The sequence below is a fragment of the Geotrypetes seraphini genome, chromosome 5 (genome assembly GCF_902459505.1).
Source record: "Geotrypetes seraphini chromosome 5, aGeoSer1.1, whole genome shotgun sequence".
Taxonomy (NCBI): Eukaryota; Metazoa; Chordata; class Amphibia; order Gymnophiona; family Dermophiidae; genus Geotrypetes; species Geotrypetes seraphini.
In genome coordinates, this window is record NC_047088.1 from 163,070,822 (window position 1) to 163,092,709 (window position 21,888).

At 47.9% G+C, this 21,888-nt stretch overlaps 1 protein-coding gene across 10 annotated transcripts in view; it reads left to right on the forward strand.

The window, feature by feature from the left end:
* FN1 (fibronectin 1) overlaps positions 1-21,888 on the forward strand; it is a 361,029-nt gene that overhangs the window by 133,986 nt on the left and 205,155 nt on the right. For 9 of the 10 annotated variants that reach the window (XM_033945944.1, XM_033945938.1, XM_033945939.1 and 6 more), the window contains exon 13: positions 8,445-8,566. In XM_033945944.1, coding sequence (XP_033801835.1) covers positions 8,445-8,566 — 122 coding nt within the window. Of the gene's footprint in view, positions 1-8,444; positions 8,571-21,888 lie in introns of all 10 variants that reach the window. The other variant, XM_033945948.1, reaches the window with a different exon arrangement.

Sequence of the window (21,888 nt, forward strand, 5' to 3'; positions counted from 1 at the left end):
GTCAGTGTACATAGATTTAATTTGCCTGTTTTTTAATCTTGGGGTTTTAACTGTAATCTCTTTGGGAAAGGGGTTGGTTTTTTTTTTTGGGGGGGGAGGGAATACTGTCCTAGTGATGGAGCTCCTTTTCTGTTCATCATTTTGAGTTTGAACAATTAGATGATATATTACATTTAATAAATCTGTAAACCTGTACAACTTGAGTGTTGTGCCCTGCCATGTGGTTTTGTTTATACCCAGAAATTCACTGGGCCAGATAGGGAAAATGCTTGAGTACCTGATGTAAACTGCTTAGATAACCTTGATAGGTAGTGTATAAATACTTAAAATAAATAAATTGCTGGGCTATACCTACCTGCACTGAATATAATAATAATCAATTTATATACCAGAGGGCCGTAAAATTCTATGCGGTTTACAAAAAATTAAAAAATTACAATTAATAGAAAAAGTTTGATAACCAAATAATTAAAAATACTATAATGATCTAGATCAGGGATCTCAAAGTCCCTCTGTGAGAGCCGCAATCCAGTTGGGTTTTCAGGATTTCCCCAATGAATATGCATTGAAAGCAGTGCATGCACATAGATCTCATGCATATTCATTGGGGAAATCCTGAAAACCCGAATGGATTGCGGCCCTCAAGGAGGGACTTTGAGATCCCTGATCTAGATGGTTCATTACAATATCTTTGCCTGTTAGCTGCCAAGGCCTCCTTTTACGAAACTGCGATAGCAGTTTCTAGCGCATGGAGCCGCACTGAATGGCCCGCACTGCTCCTGACACTCATTCAGTGGCATACCAAGGGGTGGAAGTCTGCCCCGGGTGCAGCCTTAGGGGGGTGCACAGCCGACCAGTTCCGGAAAATTCCTGCCGGCAAGATCGGATTGGGGCCATTGGCAGCGTCTGGATTGCAACAACGATGAGCGGCATCGGCGCCCCACTCCTCCGCGACGGCACTCAGCGGCATCAGCGCTCCCCCCTCCCCCCCACGATGAAACTTAAGATCGGCAGCGGGCCTCCTTCTCCCCCCGGCATCAACAGAACTTCAGATCGGCAACGCAGTGCTCAGTCAAAAGCTTCCCTCTGACTCAGCTTCCTGTTTCCACCCAGGCAGTTCAGTCAGCCGATTTGAAATTCTGTTGATGTCAGGGGGAGAAGGAGGCCCGTTGCCAATCTTAAGTGTCATCGAGGGGGGGGGGGGGCGCGTTGCTGATCTTGTTGGCAAAATCAGAAAGGTGAGAAGAAGGGAGAAAGATGGGCCTGTGGTGGATGGAGAGATTGAGAGAAGGAGGCAGATGATGGAAGTGGGAAGAAAGGGGAGCGAGAAAAGGGCAGATGATGGAAGTGGGGAGAAGGGGCAGATGATGGAAGTTGGAAGAGAGAAGAGGGAAGATGATGGAAGTGGGGGGAAAGAGAGAGAAGGGGCAGATGATGGAAGTGGAGAGAAGGTGGAGAGAGAAGAGGGCAGATGATGGAAGTAGGGAGAAGGGGCAGATGATGGAAGTGGGGAGAGAGAAGAGGGCAGATGATGGAAGTGGGGAGAAGGGAGAGCAAATGCTGAATGGAAGTGGAGAAAGAGAACACATACATACTGGATGGAAGGAGGGATAAAGAAAAAGGACATATGCTGGATGGGGGAAGAAGATAGAGTTGGTGAGATAGTGGAGGGGTGAAGGAAAGGTGTGGCATGCTGTGGGTAGACACAGTGAAAAGAGGGAAACTGAGGACTGCATAGTAAGAAAGAATTTAATTTAGACGGAGGCAGAAAATAAAGAAGGAAGACCAAAGAAGGAAAGGGAAGAGAGAGAGGGGAGAGAGATGCCAGAGAATAGGGAAGGAGACAGAGATATCAGATCTGAGCTGAGGAAATGAGAAGAGAGAGATGCTAAAAACCACAGGAGGGAGGGAAAGAGATATGAAAGGAGAAAGATGCCAGATCATGAGGGAACAGAGGGAAGATGATGGATGCCAGACCAAAGGGGGGGTTCTAGAGGAGAGATGGCAGGGGGAGACAGACAGTTTATGGAAGGGGCAGACAGTGGATGGAACAGGCAGATGCTGGATTGAAGAGACAGGGCAGACACTGGAAGGAAACGAGTGAAAAGAAGATAAAAGCAGAAACCAGAGACAACAAAAGGTATTTTGTCATTAGAATATATCAGATTTGAAATATATATCCTGCTAGAGACATAACTGGGGACTGCAAAGCCCAGGCAGTGCTTCTTTAGCTAGATGGAAGGGGAAGAGAAAGAGGGCACATGATGGAATGAGGGCACATGATGGGGGGAAAAAGGATTGAGTTAGGGAAATACTGGAGGGGGTGAGGGAAAGAGGTGGCAAGCTGTAGGTAGACAGTAAAAAAGGAAATTGATGAGAGGATAGTAAGAACTTAATCTAGATGGATGCAGAAAATAAATTGAAAAGGAAAATGAGGGAAGAAAGGGATTGCAGAAGAGAGGTGTGGGAGAGGGAAGGAGAGGAGAGAGATGGCAGACCATTGGGGGTGAAAGGAGAGATGGAAGGGGCAGGCATACAGTTTCTGGAAGGTGCATAGAAGGAGAGAAGATGCCGTATAGGGGCAGAGAGACGGCAGACAGTGGATGGAAGGAAGAGAGTAACAAGAAGATGAGGAAAGCAGAAACCAGAGAAGACAAAGGTAGAACAAAAATTTTCTGTTTATTTATTGCTTTAGCAGACGTGTCACTGTTTCTGTGGTGTTGCATTGTATGTAGAGTCCAATTTCTTGCTGGTTCAATTTAACCTTTGTCTATGTATTTTTATTTTATCCCCCCTTTTACAAAACTGTGGAGCGTTTTTTAGCGCCAGCCGTGGTGGTAGCAGCTCTGCTGCTTAGAATTCTATGAGCGTCAGAGCTGTTACCACCGTGGCTAAAATCCACACTACAGTTTTGTAAAAGGGGGAGGGGTTAGTTTGTGATGATATATTCCATATTAGGCGAAGGTGTTTTCTGTGTTCTGTGTGTTCGAAAGACATGGTTTTCTGTTAGGATTGACGGTGTAGGATTGATCTGTACTAGTCTGGCTTGTTTAGTTTTACAATGGGTGTAGCATACCTTAACTGTGCAATCTCCCTTGTTACCCATTTACTGCCCCAAGTCTCTCCGCTCTAGGCACCACATGGAAAGCGCTTAGCCGCTAATTGTCCTCACTGATATAGCCCCCCCTTTAGTCCTAAAAAAAAAATAAAAAAATAAGGCTCTCCTCCCTACTCTCGCCCCTGCTCTTAGCCAGCTTGATTTAAATTCCCCTGCTCCTTACTCAACCAACTCTATTCCCCCTTGCTGCAGACTCTCTCACACCAACCACCCCACCATGAACCCATCCTTCTGGATCCTTCTCCTCCTACTCTGCTCACCTCTCTATCCTTCCCTCTGTCTGAAACCTCCCTCCCCCAACCTACTCGACCCCGCTAACACCAATACCATCTGCCCCGGACTCAGAATCCCCACACTGATACGCACCAGAAATTCCCCTCCCAAGAAAAACCCCCGAAAAGTCAACCAAGATTCTCTAAAGCCCCTACCCCCTGCCAATCTTCCCAACACTGTCCCGGACTCTCTCACCCCAGTCCCGACACTTTATTGCAATGCCAGATCCGCGTGCAATAAGACCCAAATCCTGAAAAATCTTCTAGATGAGCTCGACCCTGGATTCCTGTGCATCACAGAATCATGGATCGCCAAAGACGATCTATTCACACAAAACGAACTCTTCCCCCACAGTTACCAAGGCCTCTTCTCCCCCAGACCCAATCGAAAAGGAGGTGGTCTGGCACTCCTCTCCAAATCTTTCTTCGATGTCCAGCTCCTTGAGACGGGCACCCATGCTTCTCTAGAATATTTGCTTGCCTCAGTTAATGACGAACTCCGCACCCACCCATTGGGCATCCTGTTACTATACCGACCACCCATCCCTTGGACCAAATCTTCCAATCTCGTCTATGAGACTATAACAAATGCCTTCCTTAAATTTCAAAGACTTCTAATCGTTGGTGATATCAATCTCCACCTCGACGACACCAATAACAATGATACGTCCGAATTCAACAACTTCCTTACCTCTCTAGGCTTTCCCTCACCCACCCCATCCCCAACCCACGAAAAAGTGCATACTCTAGACTTCACCACTTTCATTGATCTTACCGCCTTCAAAACCTCAACCGACGACACTCGCTGGGAACAAGTCCCTTGGTCTGACCACTTCTTAGGGACTACCTGCCTCCCCATCTTCATGTCACATCTTGACTCCCCACCCCACTCCTCTCATTCCATAACCTTCCACAAAAAAACCTCGAGCAACCTATTCTGGTCCAAATTCCTCAACAAACTCTCCTCAAACCCTAGACCTACAGACACCGAATCACATTGGCACAACTGGACCGCCCTCTCCGAGTCCACCTACAACTCCCTTGCTCCATTAACCACCAAAACCATCTCCTACCCCCGAAAGGCCCCCTGGTACCTACCTCTTCACAGAGAATTGAAACAGAAATGTCGCGCTTTGGAGCGCAAATGGAAAAAATCTAAATCCCCCTCTGATAGACAGACCTGGAGGGCTAATATTAAATTTTACAATTCAACATTAAAAAAAGCCAAGAAAAACTTCTTCGGAGACAAGATCTCTAGATCCAACAACCAGATCAGTGCGCTGTTCAACATCTGGCGCTCCCTAACTACAAAAAATGACCCATCTTTGCTCCTACCATCTCTATCAGCCGATGCCCTTGCAAATTTCTTTAATGAAAAGGTTACCACCCTAAGATGCTCCTTCCCTCCCACAGTCTCCTATAATTCCCTGACCTCTATTGATCTCAACCCTACCTTACCTGTATCCACCCCCATTCCTGCCAACAGATCCTGGACCGCCTTCGAGCTTGTCTCCGAACCGCAAGTCTCCAAACTCTGCCTCAAACTAAAAACTTGCAAGTGCACTTTGGACCCTTTCCCCTCCTATTTATTCGAGAATATCCCTACACAGGCCATCGCTTCCCTCACCGAACTTATTAATTCTGCCCTAACATCGGGCCTTTTCTCCCCCGACATGGGACACATTTCATTGTCCCCTCTACTGAAAAAGGCTGACCTTGATCCCTCCATTCCATCAAATTACCGTCCTATAGCAAATATCCCTCTCCTAACCAAGTTATTAGAATCCATCATATCTACCCAACTCTCTTCCTACCTAGAAAGATTCTCTATCCTCCTACCCCACCAATTCGGCTTCAGACCCAACTTCAGCACCGAATTCCTCTTGGCCTCACTAATCTCTAAGGTGCAACAACTCCATTCTCGCAACAAATTTGCTGTTCTTCTTCAATTCGACCTCTCCGCAGCCTTCGATGTCGTTCACCACGACATCCTAATCTTCCAACTCTCCGAAATAGGCATAAGCTCCACAGTCCTATATTGGTTCTCGAAATTCCTACGCTTCCGCTCCTACACCGTTAACACAAACGGTACCTCATCCCCCCCCTGGAAGCCGAAATGTGGAGTCCCGCAAGGCTCACCCCTCTCCCCTATCCTTTTCAACATCTACATGTCCTCTCTGAAACTCCTTCATCTATCCCCCCTAGAAACTCTCTACTCCTACGCTGACGACATCCTCATCCTCCTCGAGACCGACTCAAGCCTCTCTAACCTTGCTGAGAACATATCCACATGTATTACGAACCTCCAATCCTGGGCCCAATCTGTACAAATGAAACTAAATGAGTCCAAAACAAAACTACTTTGGCTTGGCCCAATTTCAGATCATTTACCCACCTCCATCCCACTACCTTCCTGCCCCACTCTTCAGCTTGAGTTTTCAAGCAAAGTCCTAGGCATCATCTTAGACTCCTCTCTCTCCTTCAATGATCACCTCAACTCCCTGGTAAAAAAAATGCTTCTTTAGCCTCCATATGTTGAGGAAAGTAAGATCCTGCTTTCATCATTCTCATTTCGCCATCCTCGTTCAATCTACCATCCTCTCTAGACTGGACTACTGCAACTCCATCTATATAAGCCTAACTAAGAAAAACCTCCATAGACTTCAGCTAATTCAGAACGCCGCGGCCAAGCTTATTTTCGCAAAAGGCAAGTTCGATCACGTCTCCCCACTCCTCTCCAAGCTTCACTGGCTCCCAGTATACTCCAGAGTCCTCTATAAATGTGCCTGCATAGCCTTCAAGATTCTACATGGCGTCCTTCCTCCCGTTATCCCACTCTTTTGGAATTCCTCAAACCACTCTCCACTAGATCCTCCCAAAAACTGAAACTATCTTTCCCATCTATAAAAGGTATATCCCGCGCAGGAAAACTTGGAACATCCCTCCCCTTTAGAACCATAGAACTCTGGAACAACCTCTCATCCCCGCTCCTTCCAATTCTAGCTCCTTCCAATCCTTCCGCAAACACTTGAAAACTTGGCTCTTTTCAAAAATCTAATCACCCCCCATTCTCTAGTACCCTGTCCTCTCTCTATCTTCTCAGTCCCTCTCCTATATCCATCTTTGTAGTTCCTTTCCTCTCAACCTCTGTAAACCGTGCCGAGCTCTGCGCTTGCGGAGATGGTGCGGTATACAAACCTAAGGTTTAGTTTAGTTTAGTTTAGGGTGTATTGATGTTGTACTGCTCACTGCATATGTAAGATGCTGCCTTTTCCTAGGTACTCATGTGTGACGTGTGGCTTGTTACTAAAAATCATGTTTTTCATACAGATGGGGGAGTGTCAAAAAAATGATGGGCCCCAGGTGTCACATATGCTAGGTACGCCACTGCGCTCATTGAGTTCCTATGAGCAGCACAGGCCATTCAGTATGGCTCCCCACGCTAGAAACTGCTATTTCAGTTTTGTAAAAGAGGGAGAAAGTGTTTCATGAACAAATATGTCTTTAAATGTCTCCTAAATTCCACATAGGAATCAGAAAGCATAATCAGATGTTCCGGATCCTTACCCCATAATGCTGCTGGAAATTTTCTGGGCACAGGTGATATTCAGCACTGGAACCCAGATGCAAAATAACTGCCCTATCTTGTCCAGCTATTTATCTGGGTTCTGTGGCTGAATTTTGACAGTACCCTAATAGGTTCCAGCTCTGTCTTAGCTCTACCTTGACACTACTCAGATAGTACTAAGCAGTGGTGCAGCGAAGGTGAGAGGCACCTGGGGCAGTGGCGTCCCCTCCCCCGCCCTCTTCTCTGCCCCCCCCACAGCCACATACTCCTTCCCCGCCCCTTCCTGCTGCACACACGCCACTTCCCTCCCCCCGTACTCCTGTAACGTTCCTGGCGCGAGCAGCAACCCCCAAGCTGCTGTCGCACAGCGTCGGCTCTACCTCTGATGTCACTTCCTAGACATGGGTTCAGGAAATGATGTCAGAGGAAGAGTCAATGCTGGTGCGACCGCAGCTTGGAAGTTGCTGCTTATGCCAAGAACAATAGGGAGGTATGCAGCATTGGGGAGGGCTGGGATGGCAGAGAGGAGAACGAGTGCTTGCACCTTCACCAAGACGGCGCCTGGGGCGGACTGCCCCCCACCCCCCTTACTATGCCACTGATACCAAGGCTATCAGAATTGATATTTAGCAACATTATCTGAATAATGCTGCTGAATATCACTGACTGGGTGCTAGTTATCTGTGTAGCAGGTGCTGCTGCTCGTATAACTAGCTTTGATCATGGACCCCCCTCCTCCCCCCATCATGTTTAGGCCCAGATGTACCAAAATATTAGGAGTTGTTTTAGATCAGCATCTTACTATGAAAACTCAGATAGATGCAGTAGTACACAAAAGTTATTTTATCTTATGGAAGTTACAATCTTTACTGCTAAGTCTTCTTGACTATTGTAATATTGTCTATTTGACAGTGACCAAGAAAGAACTAGCAAGACTAGTACCAATACAGAATACAGCGGATAGAGTAATATATGGCTTGAAGAAATACGAGCATGTCACATCCTTTTATTCTGAATTGCACTGGTTGCCTATGGAGGCTCGGGTAGTGTTTAAGTTGGGCTGTCTTTGTTATAAGGTTTTTTATGGCACAGCCCCTCTATATTTGGTCAATAGATTCTCTCTTGCTTTACACAAACATAATAGAAAAACTCATGCCTTGTTTAATTTCCCTTCTGTTCAGGGCTGTAAAAGCAAGAAATTTATCAACCATACTTTGGCGTTTCAGGCGGCTCTTTATGATAAAGATTTTCGACCACTATTGCTTACAGCTCATTCTTACAAACACTTTAGAATACAGCTGAAGACCAAATACTTGACTAACTAACTTATTCCATTCCATGCATTTGTATACCACGTTGAACTTATGGTTACACGGTCAACAAGCACAATATTATGTTTTATTAAGCACAGATACAAAATGAGGAGAACTAGCACATCTGACACAGAATACGCTGAAATGTTAATTATTTTACTTTTTAATTTCAGGTGGAGCTGGGCCTGTGCAGGTCATTATCACAGAGAATGCCAACCAACCGAACTCACACCCCATCCAGTGGAATGCACCTCAGCCCTCTCATATTGTCCAATACATTCTCCGTTGGAAGCCAGTAAGTATTTTGCAGGGGGCTTTCAGATACTGGGTTGCCAATACCTATGTGATTTTTCATATACAAGATCAAGTCAAAACCAAAGGGCGAAAAGGGCAAACAGAATGCTAGGAATAATAAAGAAGGGGATCACAAACAGATCGGAGAAGGTTATCATGCCGCTGTACCGGGCCATGGTACACCCTCACCTGGAATATTGCGTTCACTACTGGTCGTCGTACATGAAGAAGGACACAGTACTACTCGAAAGGGTCCAGAGAAGAGTGACTAAAATGGTTAAGGGGCTAGAGGAGTTGCCGTACAGTGAGAGATTAGAGAAAATGGGCCTCTTCTCCCTTGAAAAGAGGAGACTGAGGGGGGACATGATCGAAACATTCAAGATAATGAAGGGAATAGACTTAGTAGATAAAGCCAGGTTGTTCACCCTCTCCAAGGTAGAGAGAACGAGAGGACACTCTCTAAAGTTAAAAGGGGATAGATTCTGTACAAACGTAAGAAAGTTCTTCACCCAGAGAGTGGTAGAAAACTGGAACGCTCTTCCAGAGGCTGTTATAGGGGAAAACATTCTCCAGGGATTCAAGACAAAGTTAGACAAGTTCCTGCTGAACCAGAACGTACGCAGGTAAGGCTGGTCTTAGATAGGGCACTGGTCTTTGACCTAAGGGCTGCTGCGTGAGCAGACTGCTGGGCACGATGGACCACTGGTCTGACCCAGCAGCGGCAATTCTTATGTACTACTCAGAGGCAGAGTTAAGCTTAGAGTGCCAATAGGCAGAGGACTGTTGGAGAAGTGAATCCTTCAGAAACAGAACAATGGGGGTCCGATCTCCAATTTTTAGGCACCTGCAGAATTAGGCTTGCGTGTCTAAATCCAATCTAATGCAAGATTCAAATGATAGACAGTTTAACTTACGTTTTTAACATGATTGCGTCATAAAACACTACACTGAGGATTCATGTCTCGACGCTGAATTTGGTTTCAGAAGTGAAACTCTTAGCTGAATAATGCAGCTCTTTGTTGTATTCACATAAAAACCTGCTGAGATTAGAAAACTACAGCACACCAAACAGCATCTGGAACATTCTGCTTCCCATTTCCAGTGGCAGCTTGTAAAATTCTGACCCCATTCTTTGCTGGTAGTACATTCCATCCTTCATGCTTCACAGCAAAAAGGCTTTTCTTCAAAATAGGACAAAAAAATGACAAAGGCAAATGCTTTTCATATGCTTTGATTTGCCCTTTTAGAGCCTGATTTTGTAGCAGGTCACCTACATGAAAAGTTCAAAATGGCACTTATTTTAAGCCCATTTTATAAAGATAACAATGTTACCTATATACATTTTAGGACAGTGAATCACAAACTGTTTCACGTCGAGATTCCGGGTGTGCTGCCAGGGATTGAATCGTTTTTGGTGTCAGTGCCTCTCCTCCTCTACACCCCCATACTAACCTTGTCTCGTTTTCCCTGAGCTCGGGACCATGTGTGGAGCGCCTTCGAGTATGCGTGGACATCGACCTGATGACATGTGCGTGTGTGTGACGTCATTGCGTCAATGTCCGCAGATGCTCGGAGGCCCTCCACACACGGCCCCGAGCTCAGGGAAAACGAGACAAGGTTCGTGCGGGGCGGAGCTGGGGGGGAGTGGAGCGGGGTGTGGCTGGGGGGCAAGGCTGTGAGAAAAACATTTGCTCCTTTAGTGTGCCGGAGCAAAAAAAAAAAGTTTGCGAGACACTGTTTTAGGATGTGGGCACCTGTCGCGTGTAAATGCCAATGAATACATTTACACCCGCTCTGAAGTTTATATTAATGTGTACATATAAGAGGTAATTTAATAAATCTGTTTTACTCATAAAAGGCATCTTATAAATTTGCATGTAAAAATACACAAGGTGCAATTTGTACATGCGTTTACAAATAGTTATATGTAGGGGTGGAATTTGGAAAGCATAGATAGAGTTATGATTTACTCATTTTTTACACCCTAACATTTAGGTCTGCTCCTCAGCAAACGTTTATGTCAGCAACTTCAATTTAAGCACTATTTTTGTAGGATTTGTACTTAGACGGCTATAAACCTAAGAATTCCCATACTGGGATGGACCGAAGGTCCATCAAGCCCAGTATCCTGATTCCAACAGTGGCCAACCCACAGTGGTGTGCGGTGAGGTTCTTTCAAGGGATTCAGTGAATCCCCAGCACTACAGCCCTGTTTTTTTTTTGTTGGTTTGTTTACTTTTTGCTCGTTGCAGTTTGATTGGTTGAGTAGGCAGCCTATAACATGCAACATAAAATGTAAATAAAAAACAATTCTGCTACATAATTTTAATATCGTCTGCAAAAAGATAAACTTTTCCTTTCAGTACCCCCTCCGAATCCGCAGTTTCAGTACCCGCGGTTATCCCAGGACAAGCAGGCATGATATTCTCACATGTGGGGTGACGTCATCTACGGAGCCCCGATGCGGAAGCATTTTCAAGCAAACTTGATTGAAGATTTAAGTTTGCTCTGCTGCTCCACGCATGCGTGCCTTCCTGCTCCACTAGGGGGCGCATCCCCTCGTGGTCTCCAGTTCAAAATTTTCCGCTGAGCCTAGAAGTGGTGTTTTTTCAGGCTCTGCCCCAACTGCCTTCTAGCACCGCAATTTTTTTCTTGTTTTTCTCGATTTAGTCGCTGTGCGCGAGTTTTTTCTTGTTTCAACTGTTCCTGCTTCGTTTTTCACCGACCCGGAGGCTTCCGGGTCCACGTGGCCGTGTGGCTATTCGAGCCGCGGCCAGTTTCGATTCTATGTCCCGGCCTTTGACTGGCTTTAAAAAGTGCTCCCGGTGCGAGCGGCTTCTTTCCATCACAGACCCGCATCGCCGGTGCATCCTCTGCCTGGGGGCCGCTCATCCAACCGACTCCTGCCCCCAGTGCGCTACTTTCCAGAACCGGGCCCTCCGTCGAAGGAAAGCCCGCATGGCGGATCTTTTCGCCCCGGACCAACCCTCTACCTCGGCCTCGAGGTCGGCCCCGGCCTTGACCTCGGCCCCGAATACCTCGGCATCGCCTCGAGACTCGAACCCGAAGCCCTCGGGGCAACAGAAAACCTCGGCTCCGGGTAAGTCCCCTCTTCCCTCTTCAGGTTCTGTACCAGCAAAGAAACCGGCCTCGGGGACACCGGCGACGCATGGTGGAAGTCCCATGCTTACAACCCCGGTGAAGCCCTCCAAGCCTTCGGGCCGTGTCTCCACCACACGGGAATACTCTGATACGAGGTCGCCCCCGGTGGAGTGCACCGAGGCAGTGGACATGCCCTCAATGCTGTCCGTGCCCGTTTTCCAGGAACTACTCCGAGCGATGATCTCGTCGGAGCTGTCCACTGCAATGGCCCATTTGCAACCGGCCTCGACCTCGACTCCGCATGTGCCAGACCAGCCTGAGCCTCGCGTCGAGCCACCTCGAAGAAAAGCGCGCAAGCTTCACCACATTCCATCTTCCTCGGACTCCTCACCGAGGCACCCGAGGCGCTCTCCCTCCACAGACCGCCGCGGTGCAAAACGTTGTGCTAAAATGACAGAAACCTCGAACCGCCGTACCTCCAAGAAGGCCCGGAGTTCCCCCACTCTACGAGGCCGTTCACCTACACCTCGTACGGGACCGCTAAGGGTGGCTGAGTTATCACTCTCCTACCCGCGCATCCTTCGAACTCCCCCTTGGACCGGGACCCCGACCCGAGGTCGCAGGTTTTCACCGAGGGAGTCCGGGTCGAGGTCACCGATTCGACATCGATCGGTACCTCGAACCCCGACATCATCTCCGAGGGGCTCCTCGAGACGTCGGAGATCTACGACCCCGGAACACTTTCACAGTACTTCCCCGGTCTCGGAACGTGGATCGGAGCAGGAACCTCGATACTCGAGGGAAGCCTCCCCATCCTTCTCCACCCGACGGAGGTCTCGTTCACCGACCCCGCACGGGGCCTCGGGAACATCTCGCCCATCCTTCACTCGCTTTGCCAAGTACCGCACAGTACCCTACCCGGGATTTGAACAACCACAGCTCTCCCACCAGTCGCTGCTGGTAGAATCCTCCTTGAAAAAGGCCCACCCATCCCGGGTCTCAGCCGCGGTCCCCCCAGGCCGAGAAGGCCAAACCCTAGACAAGTTCGGCAGGAGACTATACCAAAATGCCATGATGGCCTCTAGGGTGCAAAGCTACACTTTCACCTTCACATCCTACCTCAAACACCTCATTGGACTATTGAGAGCCTTTGAGACTGACCTACCGGCCTCCCGCCAAGGAGCGTTTGGCCTGCTTTTAGAGTCCCTCTCCAACCTGCGCCTCCATCTATTCCACGCGGCCTACGATGGCTTCGAACTCTCCTCCAGAGAGGCAGCCTTTGCTATCGCCATGCGCTGACTAGCTTGGCTGCGCCTGGTCGACATGGACCCCAACTTACAGGACCGGTTGGCTAACCTACCCTGCGTGGGAAAAGAACTGTTCGATGACACGATCGAGGCGGCTACAAAACGCCTCTCCGAACACGAACGCTCGTTTGCCTCCCTCGTCTGGTAAAAAACTAAACCGCCCGCGCCCAGGCCGTTCAGGGCCTCTCCACGCCGCTACCCTCAAAAATCCACCCCTCCCTTCTCGCGGCCTCCACCCAGGCGTCCGCAAGCCGACCACCGGGCCATGCCCAAGTCCCAACCGCCTGCGACTTCCAAACCATCCCCGTCCTTTTGACGGGATTCACGAAAGGGGGCGGGCCCCCTCCGCCATAGTCCCAGGCCTCTTTCCAATCGGGGGCCGCCTCAAAGCCTTTTACCCTCGCTGGGAACAAGCCATGTCGGACGCATGGGTCCTTGGCGTGATCTCATCAGGATACTCTCTCAACTTTCGGGCCATTCCTCCAGACAACCCCCCAAGGAATTGCCCTCCCAACCGGACGCAGCTACCCCTACTCCTCTCCGAGGCTCGAGACCTGCTTCGCCTCAGGGCAGTGGAGGAGGTTTCCCCCGACCAACGGGGGAAGGGCTTCTACTCCCGCTACTTCCTGGTACCGAAAAAAACGGGAGACCTACGCCCAATACTAGACTTGAGACGCCTCAACAAATTTCTAGTACGGGAAAAATTTTGGATGCTTTCCCTACCGACCCTCTACCCTCTGATCGACGAGGGCGACTGGCTCTGCTCCCTCGATCTGAAGGAGGCGTACACACATGTCCCAGTACACCCCGCTCACTGCAAATTCTTGCGTTTTCAGGTAGGGGACTGGCACCTACAATACCGAGTCCTCCCCTTCGGCCTAGCATCATCACCTCGGGTCTTCACCAAGTGCCTCGTGGTGGTCGCAGCAACCTTACGTTCCCAGGGCCTCCAGGTATTCCCCTACCTGGACGACTGGCTGACCAAAGCCCCGTCCAGGGAAGGGGTTATCTCAGCGACCCAACAGACCTACAAAGTCCTACCTACAAAGTCTGGGGTTCGAGATAAACTTCCCAAAATCCCAACTACGCCCCTCGCAGTCCCTACAGTTCATCGGGGCCATGCTGGATACGGTTCGCCTCTGTTCCTTCCTCCCCCCTCCGCGCCTAGAGGCGTTAGTAAGTCTGAGTCGAAGGATCTCTCTGCTGACCTCGGTATCAGCTCGACAGATGATGACTCTCCTAGGCCACATGGCCTCCACCGTCCATGTCACACCCTTCGCCCGCCTCCATCTGAGAATCCCTCAATGGACCCTGGCCTCTCAATGGCGTCAAGACCGGGACCCGATCGACCGTCCCGTGACAGTGACTCCTTCCTTGCAAAGATCGCTCCGCTGGTGGGCCGACTCTTCAAATCTTTCCAAAGGTTTACTCTTCCTCGCCCCTCATCACAGCAAGGTACTCACCACGGACTCGTCAGAGTACGCTTGGGGAGCCCATCTGGACGGCCTACGCACGCAGGGGATGTGGTCAGCGGAAGACCGCCGCTGTCACATCAACGTGCTAGAGCTCCGGGCCATCTATCTCGCAGCTGTACCTTTCAACATCTGCTCCACGACCGGGTGGTCCTCATCCGAACCGACAACCAGGTAGCAATGTACTATGTAAATAAACAAGGAGGAACAGGGTCTTGGTCCCTCTGTCGGGAAGCCCTGCGCCTCTGGAAATGGGCAATCTCCAACAACACCTTCCTTCGAGTGGTGTACATACAAGGAGAACAAAACTGTCTGGCGGACAGACTCAGCCGCCTCCTCCAGCCACACGAGTGGTCACTGCACTTTCAAACCCTACGACAGGTGTTCAAACAGTGGGGGACACCTCAAATAGATCTGTTCGCATCCCCCCACAATCACAAACTGCCTCTCTTCTGCTCCCGGATGTACTCCCCGGACCGGCTCGAAGCCGACGCCTTCCTCCTCGACAGGGAGGGAAGGTTCCTGTACGCGTTCCCGCCGTTTCCTCTGATCCTGCGGGCGCTTGTCCACCTGAAAACAGTACAAGCCACCCTGATCCTGATTGCTCCTCGCTGGCCACGCCAGCCTTCTACTTCAACTCAGTGTCAGAGATCCACTGCTTCTGCCTCGGTTTCCCTCTCTACTATCACAGGGTCAGGGTTCGCTGTTACATCCCAATCTTCAATCTCTTCATCTGAATGCTTGGTTTCTTTCCCCCTGACTTCTCTCCCTGTGTCTCAATCAGTCAAGGAGATATTGGAGGCCTCTAGAAAGACCTCAACGAGAACCTGCTACTCCCAAAAGTGGACCAGATTCTCAGCCTGGTGCTCCTCTCACAGCCAGGACCCGGTGTCCGTCCCCGTCCCCCTGGTCCTTGACTATTTACTTCAATTATCTCACTCCGGCCTAAAGACCAACTCCATTCGAGTACACCTCAGTGCGATTGCAGCCTTCCATCAGCTGCATCCTGGACCTTCCCCAGACCTTACCTGGTGGTATAGCGGCGACGCAGGGCAGGATCAATTGTCCTACGCTCCTGCCCCATGCAGAGCCGTCATCAAAATGGCTGTCAGCAGTTCCGTTGTAGTCACTGCAGCCATTTTGATGACGGCTCTGCACGGGGCAGGAGCGTAGGACGGTCGATCCTGCTCCGCATCGCCGCTAGACCATCAGGTAAGGTCTGAGGAAGGTCCAGGAGGGAGGCGGGAGGTGGGTCAGAGCCGGCCCTGAAAGTTATCTGCAATATTTCAATATTCGTGGGCTTGCTCTGTCCCTAACCCCCGTGAATATTGAATGTCTGCTGTATTATCATTCATGAAGATGTAGAACAGAGCCAACCACAGAAATGATCCTTGAGGCACTCCACTCATCACTTTGTTCTCCCTCATGGTGACTTTCATTTATTAGTACCTTCTGTCTAACATTCAACCTCTGGTTGCTAAGCATACGAGTTTCTTATCCAGTATCAAAAGGTGTACTCAGAAAAAGATGGGTGTGTATAGTATATTTTTCCTGCTTTTGAGGATTCCTCATCTGTGCAGAGTTACGATTTACTATTGTTTCAGTTTTTAATCCACGTGTTTTATATAAGGACTTTTAGGGACCCCTGAGAAAGACAACATTGTCAAAGCACGGACCGCATTGGGTCCATATTTCCCAACGGTTTGGATCCTAGATTTTTAATGCGGGGTATGAATTTGTATATTTTTATATAAAGCCTCCATCTTGAACATCACCATCTCCACAGAGTTTTCATTTTCACCTGCATAATATATTGGACACATGGGGCTACATTTTGTAAATGGAGCCCAAAGATAGGCACCAAAAACATGTGCGCATACTAGTAATCTGTAAAGGGCAGGGTGTTCATGTTATAAAATAGAGCAGTGTTCCTCAACTCGATCCAGGAATACCCCCTTGCTAGTCAGGGTTTCAGGATATCCACAATGAATATGAATTAACCTGATTTGCATACACTGCCTCCATTATATGCAAATTTCTTTCTTGCATATTCATTGTGGATATCCTGAAAACATGACAAGGGGGTACTCCAAGTCTGAGTTGAGACACACTGGAATAGAGTGTAGGGCAGATCTATGTATAAGAATTGCCATACTGGGAAAGACCGTAGGTCCATCAAGCCCAGTATCCTGTTTCCAACAGTGGCCAACCCCGGTCCCTAGCTAGATCCTAAGTAATAAAACAGATTTTATGCTGCTTATCCTAAGAATAAGCAGTGGATTTCCCCAAGCCATCTCAGTAATTTTATTTATTTATTCAATTTTCTATACTATTCTCTGCAGGGACCTCAGAACCGTTTACATGAATTTATTCAGGTATTCAATCATTTTTCCCTCTTTGTCTCTAATGTACCTGGGGCAATGGAGGGATTAAGTGACTTGCCCAGGGTCACAAGGAGCAGGCCTATGAACTTCTCTTTTAGAAAATTATCCAAACCTTTTTTAAACCCTGCTAATGTAACTGATTTCACCACATTCTCCGGCAACAAACAGTTTAATTACACTTTGCGTAAAGAAATGTTTTCTCCAGTTTAAATAGCTTCGTCTTATGCCCCCCCCCCCCAGTCCTAATATTTTTGGAAAGAGTATACAAGGAATTCAAATCTACCCTTTCCATTCCACTCAGTATTTCATAGACCTCTATCCTATCACCCCTGAACCATCTCTTCTCCAAGCTGAATAGCACTGGCCACTTTAGCCTTCCCTCATAGGGAAGTTGTCCCATCTCTTTTATCATTTTTGTTGTCCTTCTCTGTCCTTTTCCTAATTCCGTTGTATCTTTTTTGAGATATGGCGACCAGAATTGCACGCAATATGTGAGGTGCAGCCATACCAAGAGCAATACAAGGGCATTATAACATTTTCATCTTTGTTTTCCATAACTCCTAATTGCTGCCAATTAGGTGCTTCTCAGTACCTAATTATTGATTGTTAGTGCCCAAGTAGCTAGTTTACATGCAATCTGTGATCTGCACCCAAACATGCCCAACTTGGGGTGTCCTGTACAGAATCCAGTGCATGGTGACACTCTCTTGAGAAGGTTGAATTAGCGGGAAACTTAAAGCAGCAGCAACTGCTTAAGCTTCAGCCCTGGCTATGGCCCACTGACACATCTTTCATACATATTCATAATTCAATCATAATGAGAAAAATCTATCTCAAGTGGAAAGTATTTCGCATTTACTTTATGCATAGATCAGAAATGGCTGCATCCTGGTTGCAAGCTCTTAAGGAAATGAAAATACCAGCTTTGAAATGTAGGTAAGCCCCATCCTTGATCTAACTCCCAATAGAGGAATTCAGTCAGATTTGTATGACACAGTATTCCTCCGGTAAAACCATGCTGCTTCTGATCCTGAAATCTATGTTCTACCTTACAGCTAATTTTTAACCATTGGCAGAATATCAAATATGATTAAATAAATGCTTTACAGGCCTTTCCTTCAGTACCGTCTCTATTAATTTTCCAACCACTGAGGTAAGAACAACCGACTTCTAGTTTTCAGCCGCTTCTCTATTACCACTTTTATGAAGGACATCAGTCTGTCTCCATTCCTTCCAAAAGACTGGAACTGCCAAACCTCTCTAAGCTGTCTTAGTATCCTGGGATATATCTCATCCAGCCCCATGGCCTTGTTCACCTTCAGATTTGCTAGTTTCTTAAAAATTCTTCTGTGAATGAAACTGTGTCTTAGTTCCCCATTCTCCTTGAAAATAGCCATCAGTCTTTCTCAAGTCTCTTCTATCCTGAATATTAAACAAATCCCACACCCCCACTTCACACATTTAGGAGGCAATTCTATAAAGGTTGCCCAAATTTGCACACTAAAATGCAGGGTATTAAGCGAAAATTCTATAATGGCTTTTAGGTGCTACTACTGCTACTCGGTGTCTTCCCCTCCCACCACTCCACATGCACCTTCCCTTCTCCTACCACACACGCAGGCACTGCTCTTCCTCCCCCGTACCTCTGTAATGTTCTTGGCACGAGCATAAATCCCCAACTTGCTGTCATGTTAGCGTCGGCTCTTCCTCTGATGTCACTTCCTAGGCACGGGTCCAGGAAGTGATGTCAGAGGAAGAGCCGACGCTGGCACGACAGCAGGTTAGGGACTGCTACTCATGCCAGGAACGTTACAGAGGTATGGGGGAAGGGAAGTGGCAGGGTAGGAGCGGAGAGGAGAAGGGTGCCTGCGCCCTCACCAAGAAAGCGCCCGGGGTGGACCGCACCTCCTTACTACGCCACTGGAACTACTACTACTATTTATCACTTCTATAGCGTTGAAAGGCTTACACAGCACTATACATTTTGACATTTATTAGACGGTCCCTGCTCAGAAGAGCTTACAATCTAACTTTCCCAGATTTTGTTATACAATAGAGCCTACATCCGCATTTGTGCGCTAATATTTAGGATCCTGGCAATTCTTACTAGTGTGTTCAAATATTTTTGAATATAGTCATGTAAAAGAAAAGTGGAAATGTGAGCAAGTAAATATTGCAGTTTAGCACATGACTTATAATATTCTGTAAGTTACGCACATAAGTGTGCTATATGAATGCCCCCCTTGCAATTGCATGCTCTGTGGGTTGCATGCTAAGATTGTAGAACACTTCTTAGCACCTAGTCGGCAAATGTGTTAATGCCTATAATCTTAGTGTTCCAATGATGCTTACATTTAGACACTAACCTCCAAATTATGTATATAGCGCCGTTAGTTGTGCATGCCAATTGGTGTGCACTGCCAATTTGTGTACACAACTTAATTGTTTAACAAGACCAGTTGGTACCAATAACTGGCAATAGGTATCTCATAGTTGACCCTAATTGGGATTAATTAACATAAGACCAGTGGTCCATCATGCCCAGCAGTCTGCTTCCGCATCGGCCCCTAGGTCAAAGACCAGTGCCCTAACTGAGACCAGCCCTACCTGTGTACGCTCTGGTTCAGCAAGAACTTGTCTAACTTTGTCTTGAATCCCTGGAGGGTGTTTTCCCCTAAAACAGCCTCCGGAAGAGCATTCCAGTTTTCCACAACTCTCTGGGTGAAGAAGAACTTCCTTACGTTTGTACGGAATCTATCCCATTTAACTTTAGAGAATACCCTCCCGTTCTCCTTACTTTGGAGAGAGTGAACAACCTGTCTTTATCTACTAAGTCAATTCCCTTCAGTATCTTGAATGTTTCTATCATGTCCCCTCTCAGTCTCCTCTTTTCAAGGGAGAAGAGGCCCCAGTTTCTCTAATCTCTCACTGTATGGAAACTCCTCCAGCCCCTTTACCATTTTAGTCGCTCTTCTCTGGACCCTTTTGAGTAGTACCGTGTCCTTCATGTACGGCGAGCAGTGCTGGATGCAGTATTCCAGGTGAGGGCTTGGTAAGCACATTCTATAAAGCGGTGCATGCCAATTCTAGTTTGCAAATCTCAAAAGGGGTGTGGCCAGGGGAGGAGCATTGCTGGATCATGGGCATTCCTTAAAGCTACATGAACCAATATAGAATATGCAAACTAATGGAAACTCTAATCAAACGCCAATTAGATAAGATCCTGGATGAGGAGAATCTACGGGATCCCCGACAACATGGATTTACTAAGGGGAGATCCTGCCAATCCAACCTGATCAGCTTCTTTGACTGGGTAACGGGGAAGCTGGATATTGGGGAGTCCCTGGACATCGTGTACCTGGACTTTAGCAAAGCATTCGATAGCGTACCACACCGCAGGTTACTGAGCAAGATGAGTTCTATAGGATTAGGTGACACATTGACGAAATGGGTTGGGAGCTGGCTTGGAGGTAGGCTCCAAAGGGTGGTGGTGAACGGCACCCCCTCCGAAATGACGGAGGTGATTAGTGGAGTACCACAGGGCTCAGTCTTGGGCCCAATCCTATTCAACATCTTTATAAGAGACTTGGCAGAAGGGCTTCAAGGTAAAATAACATTATTCGCCGATGACGCCAAACTGAGTAATGTAGTGGGCAAATGCACAACAGACGAAGATTCAGTGCCCGACAACATGATGCACGACCTACTCCTACTGGAGCGATGGTCTAGGACATGGCAACTCAACTTCAATGCCAAAAAATGCAAAGTTATGCACCTGGGCAGCCAGAATCCATGCAAGTCTTATACCCTTAATGGCGAGATCCTAGCAAAAACGGTAGCAGAACGAGACTTGGGGGTAATCGTCAGTGAGGACATGAAGTCTGCCAATCAAGTGGAGCAGGCTTTATCCAAGGCAAGACAAATCATGGGCTGCATACGAAGGGGTTTCGTCAGTCGTAAGGCGGAAGTCATTATGCCATTGTATAGATCCATGGTGAGGCCCCACCTGGAATACTGTGTGCAATTCTGGAGGCCGCATTATCGCAAGGATGTGCTGAGACTGGAGTCGGTGCAAAGAATGGCCACCCGGATGGTCTCGGGACTCAAGGATCTACCATACGAAAAACGGCTTGACAAATTACAGCTATACTCGCTCGAGAAGCGCAGAGAGAGGGGGGACATGATCGAGACGTTCAAGTATCTTACGGGCCGCATCGAGGCGGAGAAAGATATCTTCTTTTTCAAGGGTCCCACGACAACAAGAGGGCATCCGTTGAAAATCAGGGGCGGGAAACTACGAGGTGACACCAGGAAATTCTTTTTCACTGAAAGAGTGGTTGATCGCTGGAATAGTCTTCCACTACAGGTGATTGAGGCCAGCAGCGTGCCTGATTTTAAGGCCAAATGGGATAGGCACATGGGATCTATTCACAGAGCAAAGGTAGGGGAGGGACATTAAGGTGGGCAGACTAGATGGGCCGTGGGCCCTTATCTGCCGTCTATTTCTATGTTTCTATGTTTCTATAACTTAGGTGCAGGTTTGTAGGCCTGGTTTTCCTTGGCCTAAATGGGTACACCTAAATGTTAGTGACACGTATGGCCACTAAGCGCAATTCTATATATGGAGCATGCCTTTTATAGAATCACGCCAAATACCATTCTAGCCATTGTTAATTTTTTGGGGTAGTATATATATAGAATCAGACCTTAAGATTATAGAATGAGGGGGTAAAAGGACAATTCTATAAGAGGGAAAGTGTAGTTACTTACCTGTAACGTAGGTTCTCCGTGGACAGCAGGATAGTCAGCCACATATGGGTGTGGTCCCAACAGCTCCCAATTTGCGGATAAGCTCTCCAATAGCTCAGAGATATTTTTTTTTTTCTCTGGGCACGTGCAGTGCCCGGGCCCCACTGGGAATGCCCGAGCCCTACCCATTTCCCCCTGCTTTCCCCTAATCCCCAGGATGTTCCTAGCTGTGGCCGGGTCGGCCGTATGGGGAGGTGGGTGGGTTGTGTGGCTGACTATCCTGCTGTCCACGGAGAACCTACGTTACAG